The following is a 27,131-nucleotide window of genomic DNA, read 5'->3' on the forward strand; positions in this document are numbered from 1 at the left end:
GCATACAAACAGTCAGAATATCCCAGTAACACAAAAAATTTCAATATAAATACTCTCATCCTACCCCAAAGGACACTACAAGCTGTCGAAGAAATGAGCACAAGGGGATTAACATGCCCCCAACACGCTAACTAAAACTGTAGCTTAATCTGGAATATAGTTTACCCACTCCCCTCAAAGTCGCGACTTCACGGTTCCGTCAAAGGGAGGCCTGAACAGGACTCAAGGATTTTAGCCAACAATTAAGCAAATCCCCGCAAAGTAATTCTCCGGGCGCGGCATCGTGGCCCTCCAAGCGCGGGTGTTTTCCTTTTTCCCCCAGCGATGAAAAGTCGAGCCACCTGACGGCGAGCGAAGGGGTAGACGTAAAAAGAGAAACGGAAGAAAAGGGACAGAGTCGTCGGGTAAGTGGCGTGTAGAACACCATGAGGGTGGTGTGCCAAAGCGAAAAGGGGTCTGGGGTAGGGGGGGAGCGAGAGGGCGCCAATGAAATAACGTAACCCAAGTACGTACGTGCGGCGGATAGGAGTCAGATGGAAAATAAGAGTCACGCGATGCTACGCCGCAGTGCACCACGCAGCGGTTAGGCAGCGTACGTACTTGCATAGGTGCACGCGCGCGACGCTAATCCGACAGTATTTTCACGGAAGCTAAGTTCGCGACAGGTAACGAGTTTCAACTAGTGCCGCTGCCTCACGCCTCCACGCAGAAACGTGGCGAAATCGTTGCCACTTTGATGAACCAACTTCGCGTTGACGAAACTGGGAGCTAACATTGGGAAAGTCTAATAAGCGTATGAGTTGGGGGAAAGAGAATTAAATGCGCGATGTAAGGGGTGGGTTCGACCCTGCTTTTATGAAACTGCGTGTTGTCGAAAGGATACTCGTAAACTGTACACTTTTTGTACCCTCAGGTTTTAAATACGCCCTTCGAATTTCGATGAAGCGAGCTGGATTGATTGGCTTCAACGAGGGAGATCTTGATTGATTGAAGGAAGATTGAGACACTTACTGGATCTAAGAGGCTCCAGATGATAGTCTCGACAATTTAGGAGTACACTGTTCTGTATCAATATAGTTTTTAATGGTGGCAATATTGTGACCAAAGGAATAAAAGAATGAGTAAATATGGAATGATAGATTTGAAGTTGAATTAAGCTCTGACTGAAATTATGGTACCTACAGTGACTTTGATTCGTTGAAATATATTCAGAACATTATTTAATTGCAAAAACTGTAGTGAAATATTTTTTCTGTCTACTTCTAAACTAGTAACTTCTACGTTTAACGATTGGTTAGTTTTCTCGAATGTAAAATAAAATGTAAAATACCTCGAGAATTTAAAAATGTAAATTTAGTGACCCTTTGTGAACAAATTCGTTGGCCACCGTATTTGGGTCACCTTGCAATTCTAAAACAGCATTAATAAAAAAGGACTTGGTACGCAAAGCGTGTACCCTCTAATACATCCAAAATAAAACATCACCAACAAAATTGGTACAGAGCAATTCCAATTCACAATTGCCAACCATTCCGACTTCATCATTGCCATTATCATTTCGAATAGGATTAAAATTTCCTTCTTTCGGAGTCACGCAATTTTTATCGCTTCATTTAGAGCGACACGGCAATAAAAACGAGAAGGAACACATTAAAGTGCACAGTTACCGTTCAAGCGGTCAGCATTCATCCTCATGAGCTTAGCTTGACCCCCTTTTTCTCTCCCTAGCCATGAATTGCGCATTTTTATCGCAGTATCGGGCTAAATCATTCAATTCTCTGAATACTAAATTAGGAAGCGTGTCCGACGAATAAAGCGGCCACGAAATATTGCGATTTTATTGGATTACAAAATGCGCCCCGATTTGCATATCGACCACGACGGCGGACGCTTCGTAACATAGAGGGAAATAACCATGCATAGAACGGTAACGACCATCCATCGAGCTGCAGCGACATAAAATGAAATAATTAAATTTGAATATCTACATCGGAAAGGTCGATCGTATTTTCGACGGTTCTGTCCAGATCCTGTCACCCGTCACGAACGAGCCGGGACGAGGCAACAGCTCCACTCTAATACCCTGTTTAAATCCCATTGAAGGCATAGCAGTTGTAACGTGTCCCCCGTCCGCCAGGCGGAATTCCACCGTGGAATTTAGTTCTGGGCTCTTTACAATACGCGGCCCGCTGTTCGTTCGCGTACGTACACGGCCGCAAGGTAATCCGATGGCATTTTCGCGGGAGCTAACTTCGTCGACAGGTAAGGAGCTTAAAACCCTCGGCCCGGCTGTGTGTAACGTCGCTGCTGCCCGAAGCAACACGAACGCGTTTTGACGAGTTTCGTGTTCCGAGCTATCACGCGATAACCATTACAGAACAACGGGGCTGACAGCGGAGAGTAACTATCGTGGAGGAACCGAAAAAAGGCCAGTGAAAATGGAGGCGGAAGACGCCGTCTTTTTGTTTAAAGGCATTATGGGTTAGTCGAGAATTGATGGTATCAGGAGAGGCAGTGATTCTATGTGAAAAAAGTAATTGAAAACGTGGCATAAAAGTGTGTAGTAGATAAAGTCCGTGGGTGGTCAGACTGGTTAGTGTTAGTTAACATTGTGTTTTAGTTGAGTACACGTACACCGAAATGTTTTTGCCGCTTTTGAGAGACAGAAAATGAGGGAAACACTCTGCAGTAGATACGGTCAGTGGGTGGTCAGACTGGTCAGTGTCAGTTTACATTATATTTGGGTTGAGTACATGTACGCTTTCGGGATGGAGGGAATAAGGGAAACCAGCGGTAGTAGATAAGATCCGTGAGTGGTCAGACTCGTTAGTGTCAGTTAACATTATATTTTAGTTAAGTATATGTACACCGAAATATTTTTGCCGCTTTTGGGATACAGAGAATGACAGAAACCAGCTGCAGTAGATAAGGTCAGCTAGTGGTCAGGCCGATTAGTGTCTATGTCGTGTACCTCTCAAGCAGTGAACACTGTATTTTAGATAAGAACATGTGAGCCGAAATATTTTTGCCGCTGTAGTAGATACGGTCAATGAGTGGTCAGACCAGTTAGTGTCTCTCATGCCGTGTACCTATCAAATAGTAAACACTGTATTTTAGATGAGTACATGCAGCCTGAAATATTTCTGCTGCTTTTGGAATGCAGAAAATGAGGGGAACATCCTGCAGTAGATAAAGTCAGTCAGCGGTCAGGCTGGTTAGCATCTCTTATGTCTTTAGTGAGTATATCTAAACTAGAGTACAATTTTGGCACATTTGGGATACAGCAAATGAGAGAAACTAACTGCAATAGATAAAGTTAGTCAATGGCCAGATAGGTTAGTGTTTCTCATTTCGTATGACTCCAAAAGGATTAACACTTGAATTTTATGTAGTAGTATCTGGTTAAAACTTAATCCCAATTATCCTAAGAACAATTTGGTATCCAAATATTGCATTCTATATTTTACTGCTACATTTATTGCTTGCAATAGAATCATAGAAAATAGAAGAGTGATTTTTACAAACATAATTCGCCATGAAGATACGCAAATCGAAATAGCACACAGAAATTACTCATTCACGAATACATCGTTCATTAGCGTACCGAAAATTCACGGAAACTAACCAGTATGTACCGTTATGGCGCCTCTAAATGATGAAAAATGAGCGAGGAGGGGAGACCGAGTTCGAAAGCCCATAATTTCGGACATTAAATGGAAAATATCGGCAAGTGATCATAGCCTCTGGAAAGTTACGTGCGCGTAAGGGAGAAGAGAACACGAGTTGAATGCTAATTAGATAGGAAAAATGCCGAAACGAGAAATTCTCTTTCACCCTGCTCTTCATTCTGATTGTCAGTATAGACAAGATAAGATAGATCGTTCAAGAAACTTAAAAGTTCCTTCCCTACGTAATTTCCAAAACACACCAGATACTTAAAGGGCCACGAAGACCAACGTTACACTATCATCAACGAGCTTGCAAGCAGAACCGCTGATTGACTACTTCCCGATATACCGATGACTGAAACAGTTAAGATCGTTCGAGTAGGCTAAGGTCGAATGGTCGAAGACGAAGCTTCGATGGGCAGGTCGAAGGGGGCGAAGCAAAGGGGGGTTGAAGTAAAGGTAGACACAGCACAAGGGGGTGGGTTACCTTATCGGACGAGCCGACGAGCCGTGAAATCGATAGCTCGATACTTTGCGCCGTCGCGCGCGGCCTCGTTCCACCGTGAAATCCTTCTAACGAGTTTCCGCGTTTTCTAAAGTCGTCTACTCGCGATCTATCACGTACCCCTTCAATACTTTTTCGCGCAATCCATCCCCTCAGATTCCGTGGCGGCATGTTTCGTTCTCTCCGCAGCTTTTCAGGTGACTTCACGCGTGAATCGCGCTATGCATCTTGCGCCTCTGACTACTTCGAAGCTGAACGACATACGGGATGAACTTGAGTGCCGAAAGGAACGAATTTAAGGTCTTTCTCAAATGGGACACTTTGGTGGCGAACCTCTGCAATCCGAAATGTGTCATGAAATTCTTTTTCCTGTACTTTCAGATGATACTTTCAGATTATTTTAGATGAAGCTGAGAAATTAGTTACTTGACATCTTTTCACTGATTTTATATAGAAGTTTTTTAACTTCTTTGAGCTGGAAATAATTTTTTAATTTTTGTTAAACCTTCGTTTGCGTAGAAAATGATTTCTTTAGATGTTCTGTTACAGTGAATTTGAAATGTTTGGTCTTCAGATATACTGCAAAAGTGAATGGTAAGTAGAGGACTCAATTATTACTGTCTTTGACATTAAAGGAGAAAGGATTGATTTGTGCTTTAATGGTTCTTGAGATGCATTATTTGATTATTTACTAGAAGAAAGGATTGTTTGTTCCACGAGATGAGAAGATTCTCTTTGAAACTTTGAAATACGCGCTTAGCTCTCGCAATCAAAGAGATAGTATTTACTGGCCCGTCTTGTCGGTCTCATTATAGTGCTATACTACTTACAGTAGTTCGTATTATTAACGACATGTATTTATAGTACAATAACTAATATAGTTTTAGGTGTGTTAATATTTACTCACTAAAGTGCCTTCACATTATCTCCACATGGCTTTACTATTAACCAGTCCTTCATCATAAGCTTTCTAATACATTCACAATACCTCAACATTAACAGTACCAAACAAGCCATCAGAAAATTCGCTATAAATTTCATAGTGAGCTTATATAAAAAGAACAATTTGATCTATTAAACCTAAAATTCCTCTCAACAAATCTCCAGAACTACTGAATTACTAATTACTAAATTTAAAAACGAATAAAAGTCCAGACGATAAGAAGATAAAAATCAAAACAAAGTAAAAAATGTAATTCCCTCATACTACAGAAAATTACAGCAGAAAAAGCACATCACCCGGTATGAGCTAAATTCCACTTTCCAATTTTCCACGAACCAGCTGACTGCTGCCTCGAGCTCATTAGCAGCCGCTTTCCCGCGCACCACATTAGATTTCTTAATCCAGCTCCGAGAAAAAGGACGGAAGTTGCTTCCCAGCTTCGATTTCCTGTTATCAACCCTCCGCTATCCCCTCCCGGCGTTTCATTCAGGGAGATGGGGCGAATGAATTATACACGATAATCGGTCGGAATCTCGATTGTCTAAAGAATCGCGAATATCCATTTCCGATGGCAACGCCGAAGAGGGCTTCAAAATGGTGCGGTAAGAAGCACGCTACCTGCCTGGCAAGCTCTCATCGATAAGGAATCTCGATAAGACGGCCGATAAGGCGGCGCCAATTGCGACTGGACGTTTCGTGAGTCCTTCGCCTTTCGCAGAAACACGCATCATGAAACGAAATCGTACTAAGATCAGATTCCCTCGGTAACGAGCAAGGTTTATTACCTTCGTACGGAGAAACTATTTCACTAATTAACTCCTTTGTTACGAATATTCCGTGGAAACACATACGCGAATGTTGTTCTCTAAGCTCAGAATGATTTATCGAAGGACTGGTTTCAGAAATACTGCCGTGATATATGTTCTTTAGTTTTACAGGAAAGTGGTTTCTGACGCGCTGCCATCAATTTGGAGTTATGAAGAATATCGCACGGACGTGTCACGCTGATTTTGATGGAACTCGACACAATGGTAGAGCATGTGAAAATATTCGCTGTGCAGCATATCCTAGTCGAATAAGCGGTATGGTGGAAATTCTGGTTGAGAAAGTAAATCGAAATCGCAGAATGAAATTTTTTGATATCATTCTTCAGTATCGAGAAAATTGGCTTTGAATTTCAGCCCAGTATGCGTGCACCGAAGTGTAATTTTAGACGCCTGAGGAGTGCAAGGGGTGAGAGGAACGCCTTCAGATTGCAGTAGATAGAATCAATGGTCAGACTACCAAAATTGAACCTTCACTTTCTCGAAGATGGCACATGATACCCAATAATATTGTTCTATCCTTCCACCCTACTTTTCATACCTGAAAGCTCTACATTAATATTCCACATCTCCCCAATTTCTGCCTTCACAAATGTCTCAATAAAAAAAAAAGAAACAATACAAAAACATCGATAGAAACACAGTAGTGAATTAAGAAGCGCCTCAGTAATTAACAGGTTCTCGAAATGCTCGACAAACCCACCGCAATCCCAGTTGACACCCAGAAAACTAGCTTCCAGTAGAATCACTCAGTGTCTACATCCCCATTTCCCAAATGAAATTTTCTCTAATTCGGTGGCGCAACTTTAATTACATTCGACGTAATCCGAGGGTCAATCCAGAGCGAGGGAAACCGCACAAGTAACAGGAAGTTGGTTAGCGGCGGTTCTGGTTTGCGCTCGGCCGCATATAAACGCGTGCATAAGTACATCCGGATGTATCCTGGAGTCACAGTCCAGCGATAGATCCCCGCAGAAACGAGATACAGGCGTCGCTATACGAACGTGACCTATACAGACGCGACACAATGTAAGGGGAGCAGTTGTGTTGTGGTGGACGGTCGATAGTGTTGGTGCACCCTTAGCTCTTTCATCCTTTCTCCCTTGCTCCGTTGTACCCGCTCGGGAAGATGGGAAACGGAAGGAGCCGAACGGCGTGGAAGAAGGAGAGACGAGGAGGACGAGGAGGAGGAGGAGGGAGGGAAGAAAGAAAGGCAGAAAGTTGGCTGGTTGCCAAGCCTGTTGAGCGCCACGCCCTGGGGAAAGAAAAGCAAACGAAAAGGGGATGGGCTCGAAGGCTGGAAAATCATCGCTGCGATTCGAGCCAGGTGCCGATCGGCCGACCGACCGACCAACCGCTATAGATATAGCACTCGGCCTACCCTTGTCGTGCCTGTTGCATCCTCTGCACAGAATACTTCCGCACTAGCCCGCGGTCCACGGTCCTTTCTTGCCGCGCGGATGTTGCCGAGCATTGTGCCCTGAGACTCCTCGAAATGCTCAGTTTGTGCTACGGACGACTGAAACACCACTGTTTTTCAGAAGCATCCGCTTGCAAATTGGTTCGCCTCGGTTCTGGGGGAATGGACAGTCCACGGTTCGGAAGTTGATTAGGGCAGGGTGATCGTCGGGTTTGCAGATCATGAGGGAGGAATTTTGAATAATGGGTTTGAAGTTTAGAAAAATTAGGAATGACCAGTGAATCGAAAATGAGAAGTCTAATGAAGAAACATTCTGAAAGAATTACTTGTGTATTGTGACTCTGTTTTAATGAGCAGAATAATTTTATTATATTATTAAGGGATAATACTAATAGCTGCAATTAAATTATAATACAATTGATAATAACATTCTTGTAATATTGAATACAAGAGGTAATACGAGAGGAAATATTGGTAAGTAGAATATTTTAAGTAGAAAGTGGCTGTTAAGGACAGACCAGGTCTTTTTAAAGACTACAAAAATTATCTTCCTTTTTAAAATTCTATTAAAATGTAAAGCATTATAATGACCTTTGAAAGTATTAATTTCGAATGCAGAAGAACCTTGCCCTACAGTACGGTTTTAATAAAACTTGACAAGTGACTCTGAACTTTTGGTCGCAGTACAGGTTCCCGTAATTTTTTATTCAGTCTAATAAATACTATGGCCCACTTTAACATCGGTCCAGTACAAGTTTATCACTACTTTTCGAGTTTCTTCTATAAACCATCCATCGTTTGTACATACTTAAAATGTCGCCCGCTGGTACACTTTTTCAGCGAAGCCGTGGTAGATGAAGTAGTATAAACACAGCTTTTTTGGGCGTGTACACGTTACACGTTATCGCCAGTGAAATACGAGGCCCTCCACCTCTGTTCACCACTTTAAGCATGGACCCTCTCACGCGACGTAATGGCAGCGTTATTACCATAAGGCAAACTCTTCTCGATTGTAAATAATTGGATAAATTAATTGCTTCGGGGGAAAATATTAGCGACGAGAGTGCATTCTCTAATAATACTAAAATGAAAGAAATTTTCACTGAAGCGGGTCATTTAAAGCGAATAAAGACAAATTACTGGGCTGAATAAAAAAAATGCTTCGCCTTTTATTTTCTATATTTATAGCTCGTTTACCAGTGAACTTTCAACGATTATAATATGCGAAACAACCGAGTTGCAAATTTCCAGCCTCGAGGTGAATTAGTGACTCAATTGTGCATTCTAATTTCTCTATCCTTCTCGGGGCAGCATTAATTCTTAAGTAGTCCCCAGGCTGTAGTAAATACTGATGGTAGTTGCCGGCAATAAATACTGCATAAAACAGAAGTCCGTAAGCTTCCAGCTCAGAGGGTTAATTTAATCCTCGTGTAACTGTTTAAGAATTAAATAATTATACCCGACGAGGGGGCTGCAAAGATTAACCGAAAAAAAGTTGCCTCGAGTTCACAAATGAGAGATGATCCCACACATCTTCATCGCAAGAAAGCATTACTTTAATATTTTAGTATAGAGGTCTTGCAAATACACTAGTAAACAATGTTAATAACAAGACTTATATGAGACAATATTTAATGTTCAAGCTATCGAGAAGAAAATGCTTAGATAATTGATGTAGGACTCAAACAAGAAAAGTTATTTAACTAAAGTACTTCAAATTACTGTTTTCGTAATTAACAGCAGCTTTTAGTGCCATACGAAAGACATCGTTAAATAAATAACTCTATTTATTATACTGTCGTAACTTTACGATATTTTGCAGCATAATACTTCAGGCGTGGCAAGTAGAAACTGCACGTCAAAAACAGACTAGGAATTTTTGGGAGACCGTACATTTTACGATAGGAACACATGAAGCGTGCATAAAAACAAAAAAGGAGCACTTAAAACAGATTACATAAGCGTTACAGTAAAAATACAGAAACCTAATAATTTTTTTATGCAACGTATATAATGAGGAAACGAAAAGGAAATCTCATTCCATGCAAAGGAGCAAAGGAATAAAAGAAGACTTAAGAATTAATTAATTAAGGAAGTTTTACTTCCTTTATTACGAAGGTTAAAAACATTATGAATCTTTGAAATTCTAGATAATTTATTCCTACTTATTTATACGAGTATAATCAAGAACCAGAATGGAACGTCGTGAAGACACTATAGACACAATTCAGATCTCTCCCTTAATTTATCTACTCATTTATCAGTTGCCAGGATAATAGATAATAGAACGACGACAAGGTGTGCGCCTACACAGGTGTCCAGATAGCATCTTGCGCTCGACTATATCTGTCTGACCAGCCACCGATTTTATCCACGCGCGTTCCCCGCGAACGATAAGACTTCCGGCTATTACGAGGATTTTGCCATCCAAGAAAACGCGAACCACCACCCCCTCATCCCTCTGCGCCCACATATACCAGTCTGTAATAACAATTTATCGAGCGAAATAATCACTTCCCCCGTTGGGACGTAAATGAAACCGCGCGGATTAGGAAATCGCAAAAAGGAAAACGTTACCGTCCGTCCCGGAGATATCGCAGCCCTTTTTTTGCGTCCAGGGAATTTATCATTCCCTCGCCTTCCCTTAACATATTTCTTACTTAGGATCGCTGGTCGAGAACAGTTCAACCTCTACATATTGAAGAAACACGGTGCAAGAAGATACGAATAGGGAACGCCAGATTCAAATTGTCTCTAACCCCTTAGGTATCGAGGTCTCCGACAGCTTGGAATTGAGGAAATTAGCTGAATTATATTATAGAAATTTTAATAAAGAGATGTGCCCTTTTTTGGTAAAATTAGAAAATTAAAGTTGGAGATTGAAGCTAAAATTGAGGGTCATTTAATTATGTGTGTAAGTGATTCTCTTTGGTAAATCTTCATTTCTTTGGTAATTGTGTAACATGAACATCATTTTCAAAGGACTGTCTATGGCGAAAGTTTAATAGTAATTTATTAAGGGAAACCAGAAATTTCTCATTAAACAGACGTACTTCATCATCTAGGTAAAAATCATTTTCAAATGAGGAGAAGCTTTTATACATTATGATCACACTGAAACTTGATAAATCGTAACATATTTATCTACTTCACTGATAATCTAAATGTTAAAGTTCGACTATTCAATCATAAAACATCAAACTTACATTGTAGATGTACGATTTCCATAAAACATTTTAATTAACGACTCATAGTTATCTTAACACCTTCGTCGAGTTAAATTGGACAGTCTTATTTATGAAGGACACGAATTCCTGGAGAAGCAGGAACGCTGGCTGACCGTGTCGTGCAACTCTGCGAACTAGAGGTTAAAGGCTATGAAACGTGGAGGATAGCAGTTGTACATGGACAATCTAGCCAGCGGCGAGACGCCTGTGAATTCGGCCCGAAACGACCAGCCACAGTTGAAACTTTGTCGCAAGTCCAGCAGGAATTCGGTCGCGGCTGGAAGAGAGAGAATATCGAGGAAAAGAATACGTTTCGGTTAGAGCTAAGAATAGAAATATTTCGACGTTTACACTTTTAATATAAAAATGTTTATGTTCGGTCTCTAGTTTCGTAGCAGAATATTAACAGCGACTCTAACAATAGTTCACGAAAAATTGTTATTAAGAAGGAGAAATGTGAACAAGAATTATAGGTAGTTTAGGTATAACGTGTGACCGTATAAATGAATTAATATTAAAATACGAAATTCTCATACTTTACTAGAGTGACATAAGCTAGCAATTTCACCTCCTCGATTTCATTAATTATTAAATTAATCAACACTCCAGGTAATAACACGAACATTAATAGATACTACCAGTATAAACTAATTCAGAAATACTTGCTGTTATTGTTATTCACAACAGCGCCAGCAGTGAAGAGCCACTTGATTTCGGTCTGACTACACCACTCTCAATCCCCTGAACCTGACCATTTCATTCCTCCTCACCAGCCCCGAATTTACACGCTAGAAATACTTCTGCACAATTACTACAATCCAATACAAATTAATAGCGCCCCGAAAACTCCCGCTATTACCATCAGCCTGAAACCAAGAAATACTGCACCTTCATAATACCACCCCCTCCCGAAGCAGCAATTACCCGAAACTGAGCCTGCGCGCGGTCATTAACATGCAAGACAAAGGAAGATCAGCCGGGAAGAATGCAAAGCGAGATCCCCGAGTAAAAGCAAAGAAGCAACGCCAATCTCGAGGAGGTAACGCCAATCAAGCCGAAGGACTGTACGTGCGCGGAACTCCCGCCCACTTTTAATCAAACCAAGCCGACTAGGAAGAAGAAAGGAGAACAGTAGCCCGACGCTCCTCTCCAGCGCGTCAGAGGAAGCCGAGGGTCGGAGCGTGGCGATGGGCGAACGACTTTTATTAATAATAAAAGCTCGAGTCGTCGCGGGTTCGCGCTGCACAGTGGCGTCTTAAGGGCACGAGGGGGGATGGCAACGCGACAGGGGGTGGCACAGCGAGAGAGGGGGGAGGCGCGTCCCCCGTGTGTTCTTGCATCTGTCTCGATGGTTGCCGTATCATTCGGGCTGGTGCGGTCTCTAGAGCGCGGCGAGCGAAGCCGAGCCGAGGCGGGACGAGGCGAGCGAGCTGGAGAGAGCGGAGCGCGCCTCGTTCCGGCGCGCAACGTTGGCCAAGATCAATAGGCGGGCCACGAGCCATCATCCCAGGCGACAGAGAACCCGCTGGTTTTGATCTCTCGCGCAAGCGCCCCCATCTTCCCTCCGTGTCGGCTACCCGTCGCTAATAATACCGATTCTGCTCTGAGGACGATACGCGGACCATGGGAGCCTGAGCGAAATCAGGAACCTCGCGTGCAGTAGGGAGCACGCGGCGGAGTCGACGCTCGAGGGAGGGTCGTTTTCGCGTTTCACTTCGAGGGGGAAAGGTCTATTTGGGTTTGAATAGAGGGTTTTGATCTGTTTGGCACGCTGATTCAATTTGGTAATTCGGTTTGTGTTTGGCGTAAGCAACGTGTATGCGGGGTATACACAAGGTGTTCTGTTTAGCTTCGTAGCCTTCCAGTGGCGGAGACTCTGGAATTGGTGGGAATGTCGTCGTGGGTTTACATTCGGGAGAGGGGATGGATGAATTTTGGATGGGGCGGAATTAAAGTGCGATGAGAGGGAAAGACGGAAGTATGACCAGGGTACGTTCTTTTTTAGTTATGGAGTCATTTCTTCCTTTGAAATGGGGCTGAAAAGGTAACTGCCCGGAAACCCTTTGGGCTATTATAATTAAGGAGGTAGTTTGGAGAGGGAGTTTAGGGGGCTGAGGATCGCTCTAATATCAAAGTATTCTCTATTATAGAGTTTTGAACTGTGATGCTGAAGAAGTGCAAACATCGCTCTTTCAGTTTTTTGTGGGATGTGGCTTCTTAGGTATTTATTCTTAGAACTAGTTCAGCGACCTCTGGATCGAAGTACTTCAAGGTTACTAGAGATTGAAGTTTCTCATCCAATTCTCGGATCAACTAGAATATGATGCTTCACTTATTCTCACAATAATTCCTCTAATTTATCTTCAATAAAACAACTTTTCTCTGAACCATAAACTGGCTATGGTACCATTACTAAAATTTAAATGTACAACTTTAAAAGTGTTCAGTATTTTAGAATCTATTAATTCTCTCCATATTTTCCAAGCCAAATATTGAAAAATTGATAATAAACTTTTACAATCTACTCTACACGAGCAAACGAATGAAGTGGAATATTCAATACCTCGCAAATATTGTGCAAAAAGCTTAGAAACTCACGGATAACCTACAAAGTTGCAAATTCTTAATGAGCCATTTTCGAAACACGTTTAAATTAAAAGTAACTATTAGGAATAAACTAATTAAAAACTCCAGAGGCAACTTCGCAGCATCTTATGCAAGAGGTCACTGAACTCTCCGCGAAGATTACACGACCCAAGCTTGCTACGCAATCTACAAATACGAAACTGACCTCAATATTTTCTTATCACTTCTACTTACTCCGCAAATATCTTTATCCTTCTGCCACATCTACTATAAGATCACATAACTCTCGTAGAAGCCGCTCTTTTGTAATTCTAAAGACACAGGTAATAACTTACACGGCTAAATGGGACCCTTTGCCTGAATTTATTGTTCCCTTCGAATTTCGAGGGTGCTGGGATTTCGTAGCGATGATTGGAACAGCGTCGTCGTAATCGAAACGAACGTATCCGAGCAGCGCCATTAGAGGGGTTGGAAATAGCGCGCGTGTTTATACGTTGACCCGTACTACTTCCGAGGGGCCTCCATCGCTAGTGCTACTCTACTGAAAGAGCGGCTCTAAACAGAAGCGTTTCTAATTCATACCGATTCATCTTCCATTTCCCAGCTATTATTAAGCTGTTCTAAAACACGCTGCTCTAATGTTAAGAAACATAAACCATCGGTGCAGGGATGAAATAAAATAAAAGGGGCGAGGGGGAAAATGGCGAAATGAGAAGAGTAAAAGGCAGACGTTCATCGTGGAAACGCTGAAAGACGGACTCGACACGCTCGTAACTCGTAGAATTACGCGCGTTTGCTCGTAACGTGTGGAAATCTCCGCTCGACGGTGTGGATGGCTACAAAGAAAGAGAGAGAGGAGCCTTTAGTTGAGTGGGAGGCAGGCCCTTGCACGTGTCGCTTTGTGATGAATGCCGAAGCGAAACTCGCGAGAGTGAGTTTAAGACGAGGGTTCGGGGGAAGAACGACGGGGATACAAGCTTTCATGCACTCGTCGCTGAAGAGCGGCTGGTGTACTCGCGCGACTCGCGACCGTCACAATCCGCTCCCTAGATCGATAATCGTGGCGGTCGAGTTTTCGTTGAGACCGATTAACGCGCTCAAGGTCCGGCCCTCTAATCGACTCTCATCGCCACAGACGATAAGCTTCTCTAAGCAATAAACAGTCTGCCTCGATTTCTAAACACTCTACAGGGTGTGCTGGAAATTCTGATTGGGATATATTAACGCGTTTCATTAGAGAAAATGAGGAATTATGAAATCTATAAAACCGCCTAATTTAAGAATTAAAAGAAACGAAAGACATATCATATGTGACAGATAAATAAATGACACGTTTTTTATACCTGGAATAGTCATCAGAGTAGAAAAATGTCTAGCGTTTATAAATTAATATATCTGAAGTGTGCTATAGATTTATTCAACAATCTGTTAATTAATTCTACACATATATAAGCAATTATACCTATGAGTAGAAACAAATAATATGTTCAAATATGATCAAACATACTGTGAGTAGTATAACACCGTGTTCGGTCAGGCATTCAGTAAGTAGTATAACCTTGAATATGATCAGACCAGAGCAGTAAACTTGAAACACCCAGTATACTATTCACTAATACAAAATCTATTACACACACGATGTGTGTTTATCTTCGTAACTATAACCAGCCAGAAGGCTATTAGGTGTCAAAACCCTACACACCAGTATATGATACAAAAAAGATTAAGAAAAGTTTGTACATTATGTGCCTTCGATGCTCCTCACTTTAACCCACGGTGCCAAAGTCATAGAAGTCCCTATTAACACGTGTCTAGGTCATGAAACCAGAAACGTGTTAACGTCACCGTAACGCCCACAGTCGATTGCAGTAGCTAGCTCCCAAACAAACGGAGACCTACACCCTCTAGTTTACTCAAGTCAGATCGTCTAAGACTAAGGCCTCTCTTTTTTAATTACACGTTAGTCTCTTAATTAGGGCCATTACTTTAAATCTGATACTCAGTCTTCCGGCTTGTTACCTGACGGTGGGAGCCACACACAAAGCCATCGCAACCTTCCCTCCACTAATTAGAAATCTTTGCCCGCAATTTTTCCCCCGATTAACTTAATCGTCCCCTCAAAAAGCGACAGGGCCATCGACTCGCGCGGCATGCACGATCCACTCGTCTAAATTTCGTTACCGCGATGGGCATGTGCGTGTGCACCTTTAATTAAAAAGCCACGCTCGATGTTTAGTTTCTTCCTGTTACGCACACGCCCTTCGTCCCCTGCACGCTCGATTTTCAGCAAATTAACGCGCTGTTGCCTCTCGCGGTCGCCCTCAAAAACTGTCGCCCCCCGCGAGGCGATACACGGGTCGAGGGAGTTCAATTTAAAATGGAACACGCGGTTATTAACGCGAGCATAGGTCGGCGGTTCTCCCTTTTAATTAGCCAGCGTCCCCGCGGACGCGTTAAGAAGAAAATAACGCCCAGCCGGACGCGGACGCTTCTGTCGAACGTGTCCGAATGAGAATGTAAGCGGGGTGATCGATCGGGTGTCTCTGGAGCTTTACACGTTTCGATACCGCTCCTATCCGTCCGGCCCCGATAAGCACCGGAGCGGATCTTTATTTCGAATAAAATCCAATTTTCCAAACTGGTCGAATAAAGAAATTTATCGAGACCCGTTCCGGGGGACGATCAAATATTTCTATATTCCTCGACGAGGCAGATGGTGCGTTTGGGGATTTTACAGATGGCTTTTGGGATTTTTACAGGCTTTGTAATATTTCATTGTTAGGTGTGTTTGTTTTAATGTTAACAGTAGGTAACATTGTATTCCTACAGATGATATGAATTCAAAGACGTTTTAGTTCTTCAGAAAGTTGATAATTATAGATATATTCATAGAATACAGTTATTCTTGAATAGTTATTTAATGAAGCTGAGGATGTTTCAGTGACACGACTTATTCATAATGTTAGATACAAAGAAGGTAAAGGAAAACTTCTACTAAGAATGATCTTAAGTACCCATGCATGTATATCTCCTTCAGAAATTTAACTCCAAAAATAATCTATCTTAACAATCACATAAAAAAATCCAGTCAACATCGCAAGCTAAGATTACCATATCACACAAAGTCAATCATACCTCAGGTTTGCTCCTCCAGAATAAACCGTGCGTTCAATGAGAATCCTATGCGAAGACGAGGTCTCAGCCAACGCAGCACCAGAAGCAAGACAGCCGCGAGGGGACCCGACAGGTCGCAAAGGGAACAGCGACAGTCCCACGAATTCGACGAATCGGAGAATACACCTAAGCTCCCGTCGGGACACTCCACGATTATTTCCATCCCCCAGAAATTTCATTGCATCCCCCTTCCTGATCCTACTACCCCCTCTCCTGCCATCTCCTTCACCCTGCCCCTATTTTTGTTTTCACCGTCGACGATCGCAATTATATTCGAAGCCGATCCGCCGCGAGTAAATATGTACCGAGAAGTGAGGCCGACGGGAGACAAAAGCGCTCCCCCTGCTATAATCCGCGTTTATGAAAGAGAAACAAAGCGATGAAAGAAATTAAAGTAGACTCGAGCGGGACGGGAAACGCCACGAAGGAGGGAAAAGTTCCAGCGGCCCCTGAAATTAGACCGACCGCTTCTTAGAAAATATAATAGGCGTTAGTTGGTGGGGGGCGTCGCGGGGGGTAGGGAAGGGAGGAATAATCTACGTCGAGCGGCGGTCCCCGACGATCGAAGCTTTTTAGACGGGGCGAGCATGGGAAATAAAACGCCGCGGCCGCGCGCAATAACTGGCTGCAACCGATGTGCACGCGTCCGAGAAGGTCAACGATCGTTCAGGCCTGCATGGAGATACTTCGAAAGCCGCGGAACGCCCGCCCATCTTCGCTGGACAACACCCCTTCTCATGGAAATAACTGAAACGTCCGAAATAGATCCCCCTCTGCTGCTGCCCCGTTTCGATGGAGCTAAAATGGGAACAGGCTCTACGATTATGTGTGCGTTAATAGCCGCGACGGAGAACAGGTAGAAGGTTTATGGTGTGCTTCGGTGCTCATAGGTGAGGGGGTTTCTGAACGTCTCTGAGAAAGATCGTTAAGGAGGACATGTGCTCGAGCTACTGCAGAATTACCTTCCGTGGATACTTTATTTGTTATGCGCCATAAGAAGGTGAATTACCTTCATGAATTTGGGGAATTAAAGACTTTCTCTGTGGATGGGGGAGATTATCTAATGGTTCTGCTGTGTGGGGGAAGTGTAATAAGAATTTGGCAGATTTGAGGGTTTTGTGATCTAAGTGGGAGGAAATAAGTTCCTGGTTTTTAAGAAAAGTCTTTCTTTAGAATAACAGCAAGGAATAGTTAATTGAGTGCAACTTAGGAAATCGAATTCAAGTACGCAGAAAATACACAAGCTAAACATTTTGAAACCAAAGTGGCAATAAGTTACTGTAAATCGTAAGGCAAACTTCGGTAACTGTAAATTCCAAGTCAACTACAGTTTACCACAGTTAAGACAAATCGAGTTTTACAAGTTTCCACTCTCATAAATTGACTATCTCCAAGTGTTCGCGGTACAAGTTGCATTCGCGGTTACAAAATTGTCAAAGGGTATATATATAACCTTAACCAGAAGGAGAGGAGTATCAGAAAGTTTAACACGTCCGTTTCAAATCAATTTTAGTACTCCCTTTTAAACATATAATGATTAACAAACATAAAAAGTCCATAATTAAAGACAAAACTTAAAATATAAATTATACATCTCATAACTATACTAATTATAAAGTTTCGAGTAACCTCATGACCTATCATTGAAAAATAAATCATAAAGGTCAAGATCAATGAAAACCCTAAAACATTGTGCTTTTATTTATAAAACTCTACATCCCATGAGGTTCTAAAATACTAAAAAAATTTATCTCGAGTTATAAAAAAACTCTTGTTTGGGTCTCAGGGTGTTGAAAACAAAAAGTTAGTCAAACTTCAGTCAACCCTCTCAGTTTAGTTCGAAAAACAACTTCAGTTACCATTTTTAACAAGAATAAAACTATAAAAAAAAAACGAGTATCAAAAATCAACTATACCTAAATGTTAATAACGTTAATAATAATGTAATTTCTTTAATAATAACGTAATTAACATACATAACTACAAATTTATTAACCCACGTACATCCTCCTGAATCCATATAAAACTTCTTAACAATTTCACCCCCAATAACGTCCAGCATCCATTTTCATGCTCAGTTTATGAATGAAGATACATTAAATACGCGAAACAGTACAAGCCAACCGCATCTGTTGCGGTTCCACTTCAGCCATTATACGTCCAAACAAGAATCGTGGAAATCAGCTAGATGTCCGTATACGAGGTGAATAATTACGGCAGCACGGGTACTGGATTAAAGTTTAACGCTGGCCGAACTTTCGCCGATCCTTGAAACTCACCCCCGCGCTGACCGAATTTACTAAGCGCGGCTGATGTAACAAGGAGATGGCAACAGACACGAAAACCAGGGAGATCGATCCTTCAGAAGACATTTCAGTTTCGAGGATCAGCGATGCAGGGGATCGATCAAGTCGACACGCAATGAAGATTCGACAATGGATCCTGGGGTTACCCCGAAATGCCACTGTTAAATCGTTGGATGAACTTTTGCGCGAGCAATAGTTCGAGGGCAGTAATATCGACTCTGCTATGTCTCTGTCCTCCTCTCGACCACAATTTTGCCCACAGCCTTTCTCCCTCGTTCGCGGCTCGCTTCCTGCACATTCAGCCGTGCGAATGTACCGAGGGGGAAGCCTTGCACTCGGTTAATTCGTGGACACCACCGAATTTTAAAGGATCTCCCTGCAAAATCGGAAGCGAAATTCTTGTCCGATTGTCGATGGTGTAGGTTCACGAGGCGTCTCTTTTTAATCAATGGTGAGCTTCGAAGAGCGTTTCGTCGCTTCTAGGACGAGTGGGAATTCGAGTGTGAAGCCCGCAGTAGTATGTGTAAATGAATTGTCGGACAATATTGCTCGACGTATTATTGCGAGGGATTTGGTGATAAGATGTGTGAAAAATTGTGGATATGTAAATTAACTATTATTTTACAGTAATATTTGGAATGTTATTTCGAATTGTTTTATGACACGTGTGTGTTGTGCGAAATAGAGTCCTACATTCGCTTATACATATGCGATCCGAATATTAATTAAATTGTGAAAACTACGCTGACGTATTCATGTTTCATTTATTGCATTTTCAATTATTACGTTCTACTCTTGACCAGTTTCCTCGACTTCATTATAAAAATGAAATATTTTTAAAATTGAAATATGTGAAGTTAATATACCCTTCATGAATTATTGCACAGTACACGTATAATTCGAAATAATTACAAAATGGAGTACTGTTCATAGTGGGAGATTCTCTAAGTAATCTCATTATTAAATAACTTTATTAAGCAGCTAATTTTAAAAGAATATTCATACTACATTTTGGAATTATCTTGTCATGTGTTGTCCTTTAAATGTCAGAAATATTTTAAGGACGTTCCTGATCATACGCAAAGACGTGTACTAAACACGAATGCAACAAATATATTACGGCATAAATATGATAAATAAAAGCTCCTTCATAAAATTCTTACTCACGTGGATATATAAATGAAGCAAAGGAACGACTGCATAGGTGCATATTCCTCGCTGACGTCAGCAGCATACGCAAAATGTAGGATCAATCAAGTCAACCTGTGAAACAAGGAAGTGTAGGAAGTTCATAATATGAAAACGTTTTTACCATAAACATGAAGAATTAGTTTTAGTAACACAAGTAGTAAGATTAAATATGAATGTAGCGGGTGAACATTTCTCGAAATAGTAACCCTCAAAGGTCACTTGGCTTTTACTGTCTCTCTTATTTAGTATGAACATAATCCAGGGGACTTAACACACAAAAGCAATAAAAAACGTTCATACGGACATTCGATATTGTCTGAGTTTCTTTACGAGAAACAGTTATTTTTATTGGTTCAATAATTCTTGCTTCAAACTGAACCAGTTTCGTGTTTTTATTCGTGCAAATTTTTACGATCGTATTAAAAATAGCTACGAATCAAGATAGGGATCGTAATAATAAGGGAGTCACATTTGAATTTGAAGCAGTGCCCACGAGGACAATTATTTGTATGAACAATTTTCCATTTTTGATTGCGAAAATTCTGTCTACGTTTTACGATGCATCCTACGCGGTGAGATATTTTCAAGCTCCCTTGTTTGTGTATTTTACGAATTATATACTGGGCACAGCGCCGAAAACCAATGCAAACTTGAAAATTCAGACTGCGTTACAAGGCACACGTCCGCGAGGAATCCAAATATCGCAGCGAGACTTTAAGGTAGCATTATGTGCCGCACTCTGCTTCCAGCAGTACCACACTCCACGGCAAAAAGACTAATAAAAGTTCGCTATTTACTGTGTACTCTTCGTTTTATTCCTACCATCCTTTTTTATGAACAACAAAAAGAAAATACGATGAGAGTGTGTTTTTAAAAGCAGAATACAACCAAAAATTGTTTCGTTCATGAATCTGTTTAGAAATCTCCATCCCTCAGAAATAGAATATTTTTTAAACATTTGTAATTTACATCTTTTCAGAGTATTCGAAAAGATATAATCAACAATTTATTGAATAGATACAAAAAGAAGGATTGAACGTGAATATGAATAACGATTCATAATACCAGAAATATTTTAGTATTCATAATACCTTGGATTCTCCGCACAGCACACTACAATGGTGCAGAAATCAGTTTTCCGAAAGGACACGCCTAACACCCAGGAGCTCCAAGTTCAGCTACAAGAACTGGAGCTGTGAAAGCCCCGGAGATCCCGTTCAAATGCAAAGCAGTCATCAATCAATTTTAATTCACCCTACGAAGAACATTTCCGACCAAAAAGTGACACTTTAAATAATTCAATTATTCAAACAAGACTATAGATATCCATAAGGATTTATATAGAAGAATAGCAGCAGACGTCATCGAGGTACGAAAAAATATAAAAGTCTGGTCACATTGAACCGAGCATCAACGAGAACAGATTCTTGTAAACAATCGAATCGAAAGGCACCGAGGAGATATATTGCCTGTATCTGGCTGAATCGGGCACGTATATAGGTACGCGCAGACACGCATTTCCACTGCGTATCCAATGTTTATCCCCCAACTGAAGCTCTCGATTCAGAATCACGCGGTCGGAAAGAACACGCATCCGCTCCACCTGCTACGTTCCCGATTACCCTGCTTCATCAGATGTACGCAGATTCACCAATATTCCTTAAGAAAGAGCCTGCATGGATGTCCTCTTACAATATGCATTGCAACTTAGTGACGCAAAACGTTGCTCAGCTGCATTGTATGCGCTTTAAACACTGGTTAAATACGTAAATTCAAGAACTGAAAGGCTCAATGTGAACATACGTGAAAAAAATTGAAATATTTCTATCACAGAGGCTTGGAAATTCTTGTCATTCTTATTACGCAGAGATTTTTAAGAATGTAGGATTTTTTGTAATGTAAAACTAGTGATGATTTAGAAAAAAAACTAAACCCAGTATAATTGGGAAAGGAATATTTCGAAAAATTGTTTAAATTATTTCAGTATAACAATTTTAAAAATATTATCATTCAGAATGTATTTTGAGGATACAATTTTTAATGTATGAACGCATAATATAAGAAAGAGGAAATACTCGATAGCTATAAATAACTCAAGTTATTTACGTGAAAATTAGCTGAAGTGTAATCAAGAAGAGAAAAGCAAAAAGCTGAAGCTCGAGGCGCAAGAAACGGGGAAATGGATCCTATTCTAAAAGGAAACTTCATACAACTTCATTGTAATGCGCTAACAAAACCCAGAAATACTGCATCAAAGAGAGCTTGCTTTAAGAGTAAGAAGAAATATCAAGATGCTCGCAGTAGAATAGATATATAGCTGGTCAGCCAAAGCAAGTAGAACATGGCTGCAAACAAGTAGAGCAGACGAGTTTAGTTAGACTAATCAAAGATAAAGAAGAAAAGCAAAACAGAAATCCATACTACGTGAAAGAGAAAGAACGTCTGTTGCCATTGACAAACCACCGAAGGAGGTTAGGAAAGAAAAATTTCCCTCAAGTCAGACCGGACTCGAGAGGCGCCCACAGTAGTATAACCCTGCAAATAATCAGCCAAGAGATATGGGTAGACACTGTTGACACATTAAAAATTGCCAAGCTGGAAAAAATGAACCACAGATGAAAACAGGAAGAATCTTCATACATACATTACAATGTGGAATGAAAAAATATAGCATTAAATTAATCTAACCCCAGAACAAACTCACAGTAGAATAAGCCGCAAGTACTGAACCAAAAGGACCGAACCGAAACACCTGAATAAATTTGGCAAGCACGACGCAAACCATAAGCAGAAATTTCTCCCGAAGCAGGCCATAATCGCGAGAAGCAGGCCACAGTGAAATAGGCAGTCAGGTGGGCGGCCAGAGCAGGTAGAAAAACATCGTCGGCGGTACGGAGGCAGGCGAGTTCGGGAGGGCTAATCAGGGGGCGAAAGAGGAAGACAAGCGAGCAGGCGAGCAGGTAGGCAGATATAGGCAGGGAAAGCAGGCAGGAAGAGAGGAAGGAAGGGCGCTTGCGCGATGGTACGGCCGGGCTAGACGCGAGAGCCGCCACTCCCGAGCGCGTAGCGGTGTAGCGCGGGTGCTGACCGAGTGTCCCCGTGAGAGAAGAGCGAGAGAGAGTGCGAGAGCGAGCGAGGCGAGAGTGCGAGAGAGCGAACGAGGAGAGCGGAGGCAGAGAGAAGAAATGTCCATCGTCGAAGGAAGGATCCCGTGGAAGCGGAGCCTGCGGCAGGACGTCCTCGGCGACCAGGCGGCTCCGACCTTGTAGGACGAACGAAACAGAAGAGAGGACTCTCTTCGAGGAGGATCTCGCCGCTGTCCCTCCTCCATCAGGCCCCTGTCGTTCCCTGTCCTACCCTGCAACGTCCCGATCCCCCTGTCCCAGGTGAACGAAAAAGAACCGCAGCCCGTCTCGCGGAACGCTACGTCGAAGCTCTGTGGCATCACGCTCGCGAACGCAGTGCCTCGAGGAGATCCCACGGCGGACGTGTCGTCGTGAACCAGTTCGCAGTCTCGGGAACAGGATTCGTGCCGAGGCTCTGTCACGGTGACACGCGATAGCAGGATCCTGAATTCTGACTGTTGACTGTTGACGCCTGGCTAAGGGGATCCGAGGATAACCTCTCGTTGTGGTCCGTCGTCGCGAGTGACAGAAGCGGAGAGGCTGCTCCGATAAGGACCGATCTCTCGAGACTCGGTTCGCGAGAGACCGCGTGAGGTGATTACGAACGGCGATACAGTGTTGCGAGGGTCGGGCGCGAGTGACAGTGAAGTCAAGACCTGGGTGAAACACAGGAGACGCATCTGAAGAGGGTAAGAAGTACGAGGAAACAAAGGGCGGAAAGCAGACGGATAAAACAAGACGGAGGTAGGAGGGCGGGGCGGGTGGGAGGGAGGTAGGGAGGAGGTGGAGGAGGAGGAAGAAGGGGGAGGGTGAGACGCGGACGGCACGCAGAGAGGCGCCGGGTCAACGCGCCAGGTAACAACGCCTCAGGACACCCGCTGACGTCCTCGTCGACGTCCTTGTCGTTGTCCTCGTCGTCAACGTGAACGGCGACGCGCTTCTCCTCGGGACAACTCCTTTCACGGATAATATGAGGTCCTTCCACGCCGCCTCCTGGAGCTTCGCCCTCCTCGCGGCCACGGTCGCGTTGCTGCCCGCCACGCATCGTGCTCCGTTCGCCCAAGCCGCGTAAGTACACATTCTCTTCTAATCAAATGCCCCTGGACCCCCAAACACGATACCCGAACTGCAAACTCCAGTTTAACTTGAACCCTCTAACCCAACTTGAAGCTCAGCTGCTTTATTTCGGGACAAGTAGCAAGAGTGATCTGTGGATGAGTAAATCCTAGTACCTCTATCCGTGGAACAGAGGTTCCAACCCTTGAGCATATTCCGTCGTTAATAATAATGTAGCTTCAAACGTAATGAACTGTGTAATAGCGTCTGACATAATTGAAAGGAACGACGTCTAGGGTGTATGTATAATTCGCGAGCAGAAACGTATCCCAGCGGTCTGAATCGATAGGCAGTGAAACTGCTAGCGGATTTACCGCGTATCCGAGAACACTTTACACTCTCCAGCCTTTCAAATGGTTAATGTTCGACCGAGACTAGTGTTAGTTCTTCCACGATACCAAACGGACATGAGTTACGGTTAATCGACGGAGCTTAATGCGACCGAAATACTACGGCGTGAATCGATAGACGCGCAGCTGATTCAACGCCAGCTAGGCACAGGGATTTAATTAATGATCCATAATCCTGTATCGCGATTACACGTTTTACCCCGTGGCACGCAGCTAGCGAAGCGCAAGGAATTGGTCGATAAACAGTTGATAATAGGGGCGATGTAAGCGAAAAACGAGAGATTGGACGCGGAGAGGTTTCGCTCTTTGGCACGTTGGACCGTCTGACTGCGAGCACGATCCCCCGACCGCCCCACGTGCGAATGTATGTACGCGGGGCATCTATCTTTGACATGGCAGCGGCAACAATGCAGGGAGGGCGTGCAGCCTTCGCCGCTGTCTGGATGCACGTTCGTGATCGCATGTAAATGAGCAGAAACATGCAGGCTACGTTGCATGCCCAGACGTATGCACGGCACCACCAGCGGGGCGCACGCTCTTTCAATGATCACAATGACGTCACCCCCTCGTGACTCGAAGACGACGGCAAGGCGTCGTCTCGCGCTTTAATGGACGCCGCGCGTTTACCGTTGCGTTGAAAAATTCATTTGTCACGTGATTATCGCTGCATCGGCCTCTGCCGTGTCGCCCCTGGCTGCTTTTGCCACCCCTCACTGCAAGACGCTTGCTGATACCTGTGTTCGATTTCAGAGCAGCCTCTATTATTCACGACGGTTATAAATGAGGATACTTGTGTTAACAGCAACTGATACGATGTCTCGCAGGACTTCTCGGACAGTAATTATTTATTGCCCTGGCGGATGGAAAAATACTACAGCTTCTGCAGGAGATATTCAAGTGTTCTACATTGGAGGATGTTTTCAGTACAGAAAGGTGGAAGCAGGTTGAAACATTCCTGTGAACAAGAATTCAAAGCTAAAACGCTGGAAGAATTAAAGATCTCTAAAACACGTAAACCTTTTTTAAATGAGGAATATGTTTCCTCTAACAATTACACTTATGTGGGAGTAATAAACTCGATAAGAAAACTTAAATGTATCAGAAGATCTTTACTACCTATCTCTGAAATTACTCCCGTTTGTTAATAATTCTTTTAAATACGTCCTAAAGCTTTGTAACTCGAAAACTGTACTAAGAATCGCGAAATCGTGTAAAGATGCTAATAGACTTCACAAACCGAGCAAGTAGTACAATACCGCAAACGAAACAACGTTCTCCAGTATTTAATAACCGAATGAAATATACGTTTAGTTAATAAATGCCGCGGCGCGGTGTAAAGAGACTTAATACATAGTCGCTGTCTCAGTAGTGACAGCGGCACCGTGAGAACAATAGCGAAGCTGAAATTAGTTGTACCGGCTCATCCCTTTTCGCATTAACGCGTGATCCACCTCGCGTATACGTGTATGTAATCCGCAAGCGTTTCTGCAATCCAAGCGGCTGATATCGAGCGCTATTTTCCGACAATGTTTAACACGTTTAGCTATCGGGCCACCTGCTTCTGCGTGACAGCTTAACCGATTACTGTAGCACGCTGATTTTCTTCGAAACTGTACCGCAACTGATGGGGAACGTTGAACTCTTTCCACTATCGCAGGTCAGACTGAAGTAAATATAAACAGAATATGGGCCATTGACCTAAGCCTTTTTGGCCACGTGAACCAATTTCTAGGGATTGATCAACATGCGAATGTGCCTTCAGCGAGGGGAATCGGATTACTCGATTCGATATGAAAAGGGGTTATTTGAAATATCAATGTCATGATTTGCAGGGAATACTCGGCAATTAAAAGCGATGCACATTTTCGAGATATTATATCAAGAGATAAATAAAATGCAAACGTGGAAAAATTTGTAAAGAATTATTTAGTGACTTGACATAAATATTTCTTAGTAAAAATAAGTCGAATCACTTCTACTCTCCTGTAGATATGCGTGGATGCAGATGAACAAAATAGTAGTTCTCTAAACCATTTTTTTGTTCGATGAATAATTACTTATTTCCAAGAAGAAAGTGAAACGCGAAGTAACCCTAACCTACCACTTCATTGATATTATATAAATATTATAATATTTATTTATCGTTTCACAGAGACATATAGAAACATTTAGAAACTAATTTGATATATCCAGCAACGTTATTTGAAGATCCTGTAAGTCTATAAAGGTCCAGGGTGAAGGGTGTGCGCGCACCGCAACAATTTTGGCCGGGACTCCGCTGTCTAATCCAGGAAGATTGGAAGGGGGTAGTTAGGTATAGTCGAAGGGATTATCAATATTTACGCTCTTCCAGCAAGCAGAGTTCGGGTCGTTCCACCTGTTTTCTCCTCGAGGGCCGTGCCTCTCTGTAGCCTCCTCCAAGCCCCTACGAGTACCAACCGCGGACGTTCTGTAGTGTGGTATCGGTGATCGCAGTAGAGCTCTCGAGCAGGAGGGTGCTCCCGACGTGGCAGAGCTCCAAATCCTCCTACGCTGCCACCCTCTCGCACTGCTGTCGCTGCCACCCTCCTCGACCCGCGCCAACCGACGCCGTGGACCACCGACACACATCGGCCCTCTTTTTCTTATCGAGAGGAACAGCCCTTTTCGGACTCGCCGTCTCCTTCTTCTCGTCTTCCTTCTCCACGCTCCTCGTT

The 27,131-nt window shown here is 42.8% G+C and overlaps 1 protein-coding gene and 1 long non-coding RNA gene across 3 annotated transcripts in view; one reads left to right on the forward strand and one right to left on the reverse strand.

Annotated features, from left to right (window-relative positions):
* LOC143185633 (uncharacterized) overlaps positions 1–27,131 on the reverse strand; it is a 130,172-nt gene that overhangs the window by 35,850 nt on the left and 67,191 nt on the right. For both annotated transcript variants that reach the window (XR_013002942.1, XR_013002940.1), the window contains one exon: positions 19,821–19,916. This is a non-coding gene — a long non-coding RNA (uncharacterized LOC143185633). The remainder of the gene's footprint in view (positions 1–19,820; positions 19,917–27,131) is intronic.
* Positions 23,796–27,131, forward strand: part of Rdl (Resistant to dieldrin) — an 83,994-nt gene continuing 80,658 nt past the window's right edge. Inside the window, exon 1 of the mRNA XM_076388825.1 lies at positions 23,796–24,037. Within this exon, the coding sequence (XP_076244940.1) occupies positions 23,940–24,037 (98 nt within the window). The 5' untranslated portion in view covers positions 23,796–23,939. The remainder of the gene's footprint in view (positions 24,038–27,131) is intronic.

This window comes from Calliopsis andreniformis, chromosome 2 (assembly GCF_051401765.1).
Source record: "Calliopsis andreniformis isolate RMS-2024a chromosome 2, iyCalAndr_principal, whole genome shotgun sequence".
NCBI lineage: Eukaryota > Metazoa > Arthropoda > Insecta > Hymenoptera > Andrenidae > Calliopsis > Calliopsis andreniformis.